The sequence below is a fragment of the Oculina patagonica genome, chromosome 4 (assembly GCF_052425735.1).
Source record: "Oculina patagonica isolate OP01 chromosome 4, crgOcupat, whole genome shotgun sequence".
Taxonomy (NCBI): Eukaryota; Metazoa; Cnidaria; class Anthozoa; order Scleractinia; family Oculinidae; genus Oculina; species Oculina patagonica.
Genome location: NC_135761.1, coordinates 41,275,149 through 41,277,740, shown reverse-complemented (window position 1 = coordinate 41,277,740; position 2,592 = coordinate 41,275,149). Strand labels below are relative to the sequence as shown.

Below are 2,592 nucleotides of genomic sequence, written 5' to 3'. Positions count from 1 at the left end.
TTGCATCCATGTTGCTTTACAATGTAATGCTGTTTCGTTTGTGTACAAGTTTCAATTTTTGGCGCCAAATTCAATATCGGAAGAATCTGGGACAGACTTCTGGCGACTATCCGATATATCGGCAAAATTTGGGACGGTCGGGAAACAGTAAAATCCCCGACCACCTGGGATTTTCTCGACATATGAAAACCAGGCCTTATAGTGTCTCTAAAATAGTCCAATTTACAGATCTTGATGTTTTTTTATTGTAAAGTCCCTGGAAAAATAAAATTTCAATTTGAAATATCATATTACTGCGTTGTTCCAGAAAACATCTATATATCAGAATTATGTTATTTGGTTGGAATCCCCCCTCCCCCACCCCTCTGGAAATTTTAGGTTAAGCCCCATTCTTTCCTTTTAAAACTTTGGTTTTTGAGACCACGTTCCCTCAGAATTTTCAACAACCTTCCATCGGCTGGGTATGGACATTTTCTGGCACTGCATATTTGGGATTTTTGTGTGATTCACAGCTGCCTCAAGCTGCAGAAGTTTGTCATCTGTATAGCAGATCCTAAGAGCGACATGACATCGAATACAGACCTTTTGTTGGCAACGGAGACAGCAAGTCTTACACAGAGGTCTGCAGGCTGAATCCATATGGTGCAGAGGTAATCGTTGAGAAGCAAGAATGTTGTCCATGTCACAGAAGGAATGGCCTTGCAGTGACACAAGGACGAGAAAAGGAGGGGGCTTGTGAGGCTGATCGAAGAAAAACTTGAAGGCATGCTGAAGGGTTCAAACACCTAGAGGAATTTAAGACACAGATTATAGAGGCAGACACCCAGTTAAAATACGAGCAAGAACTTCTCCAGGGTATGTTTCTGCATGCCGAGGACACTCGTCTTCAGGATGAAGCTATTCGGACCAGATTAAGACCGCTCCTCCAAACCTCAGATGTACAAGATGAAGACCTAATTCAGCAAATGAATGAGAATTGGTTTGGAAGAAAGTGAGAGAAAGTCAAAGCTGGGGTCTTCCACCCGGCATAAGGATCCAAAAGTGAATGAGGTGCTTGCGTTGTCTCGAAAGCTTAAAGGATGACTGAGCATTGGTAGCGTTTGTTGGCTTTGTAAAATGGATCCCTCTTTCTGGAGTGAGGCCCAATCGAATCAACCTCCAGGCTGGCCAGCATTTAGGGAAAACCACAATTACTGGGCAAGCGCTCATATACAATAAACAACTTCAAATATTCTTTTAGCTAGCAAGTATGAAAGCTCGAGTACTCAATTAGAATGACCTTGTTTTACTTATTCTTTGTGCTCAGACTACACCAAATTAATAACTTTTTATTTGATATTTTTTTTATTTAGTTTGTGTTCGAATTATAAGTTGTTGTTAATTTTTTAGTAAAAATGCACTTGAGTTTTCCTTTTATTAAACTGTTAAGGTATCATACACTTGTAAGCAGATAAAGTAGAATGTTCCACTATGTGCAATCGCTTGTTTGAGGGACATATGTGGGGTGGACTTCCCCAAGAACAACAGACAGACCCTTTATATGTAATTTTAGTTTTCTTTTGTTAGTATTAAATTTCGAATTATCATGTGCATGAAAAGAGATCATGGGAAACTTTACAGTCATGTGAATGATTTTTTTTGTAAACTGTCAAACTTCAAATGACCACTGTAACTTTCTTTTAACTTTTTCAACAAAGGCCAAAGTGAATGTTGCTACCCCATCCACCAGAAGTGCCTGATGATAATGATGATGATGACAATGATGATGATGCCAATGAAATAGTAAGTGGAATATAATAATTTAAACTCTCAATGCCATTCAGATATTACTGGTTTGGGGGGTGGGATATGGGTATGCGTTTTACATTATACTGTTTAGCTTTTGTGCATGACACAGCTGCGTAGCATGCAATGCACATCACATCGCCATTCCAGGACGGTAGCCTACTTTTGACTATTATTGCTCTTTTTTGCAGCTTTCAAAGGATCAAATTGAGAGTATGGTGCAAGCTATTTTAAAGAAATTGGGCTCAAAGACAGATGCTCCGACAAAGGCCAAATCCCTTGAAAATGGTAATAAGTCAAAGTAAAAAGAGTGTTGGTTAAGAATCTGTCTGTGATTTACTTAACGATTTTGGGATACATTGTACATTTGACAACTTGCTATTAATCTTATATAATTTACATTTTTATATAGACCATGTAATTGCAGTGACTGTTTCAAGCCCCAAAACAGTGAAAACACCTGTAATGGATAAATCAAAACCAAAGGAAAGGTCTACTGACACAAAATCAAAAGGCCTAACAACACCTGTTGCAGAAAGCCCCAAAACACCTGTAATGGATAAATTAAAACAAAAGGAAACGTCTACTGACAAAAAAGCACAAGGCCAAAAAACACCTGTTGCAGATAAATCTAAACCAAAGGAAAAGTCTGCTGATACAATCAAAGGTAGAATGTTAATCGGTAGCATTAAAGTGGTAAAATGTGCTGCTGCCACTGTGGGTCACTTGTTGAATAGTTACATGCTCAGGAGGGAATTAAAATATGCAATTCTCAAAGGACATTTCTGTTTCGCCTCCATTTGTGTC

The 2,592-nt window shown here is 38.6% G+C and overlaps 1 protein-coding gene across 1 annotated transcript in view; it reads left to right on the top strand.

Moving 5' to 3' along the window:
- The first annotated feature begins 1,707 nt into the window (after positions 1 to 1,707).
- The window catches only part of LOC144647894 (uncharacterized), a 29,337-nt gene continuing 28,452 nt past the window's right edge, over positions 1,708 to 2,592 (top strand). Inside the window, exons 1-3 of the mRNA XM_078507580.1 lie at positions 1,708 to 1,782; positions 1,977 to 2,073; positions 2,198 to 2,452. Of these exons, the coding sequence (XP_078363706.1) occupies positions 1,708 to 1,782; positions 1,977 to 2,073; positions 2,198 to 2,452 (427 nt within the window). The remainder of the gene's footprint in view (positions 1,783 to 1,976; positions 2,074 to 2,197; positions 2,453 to 2,592) is intronic.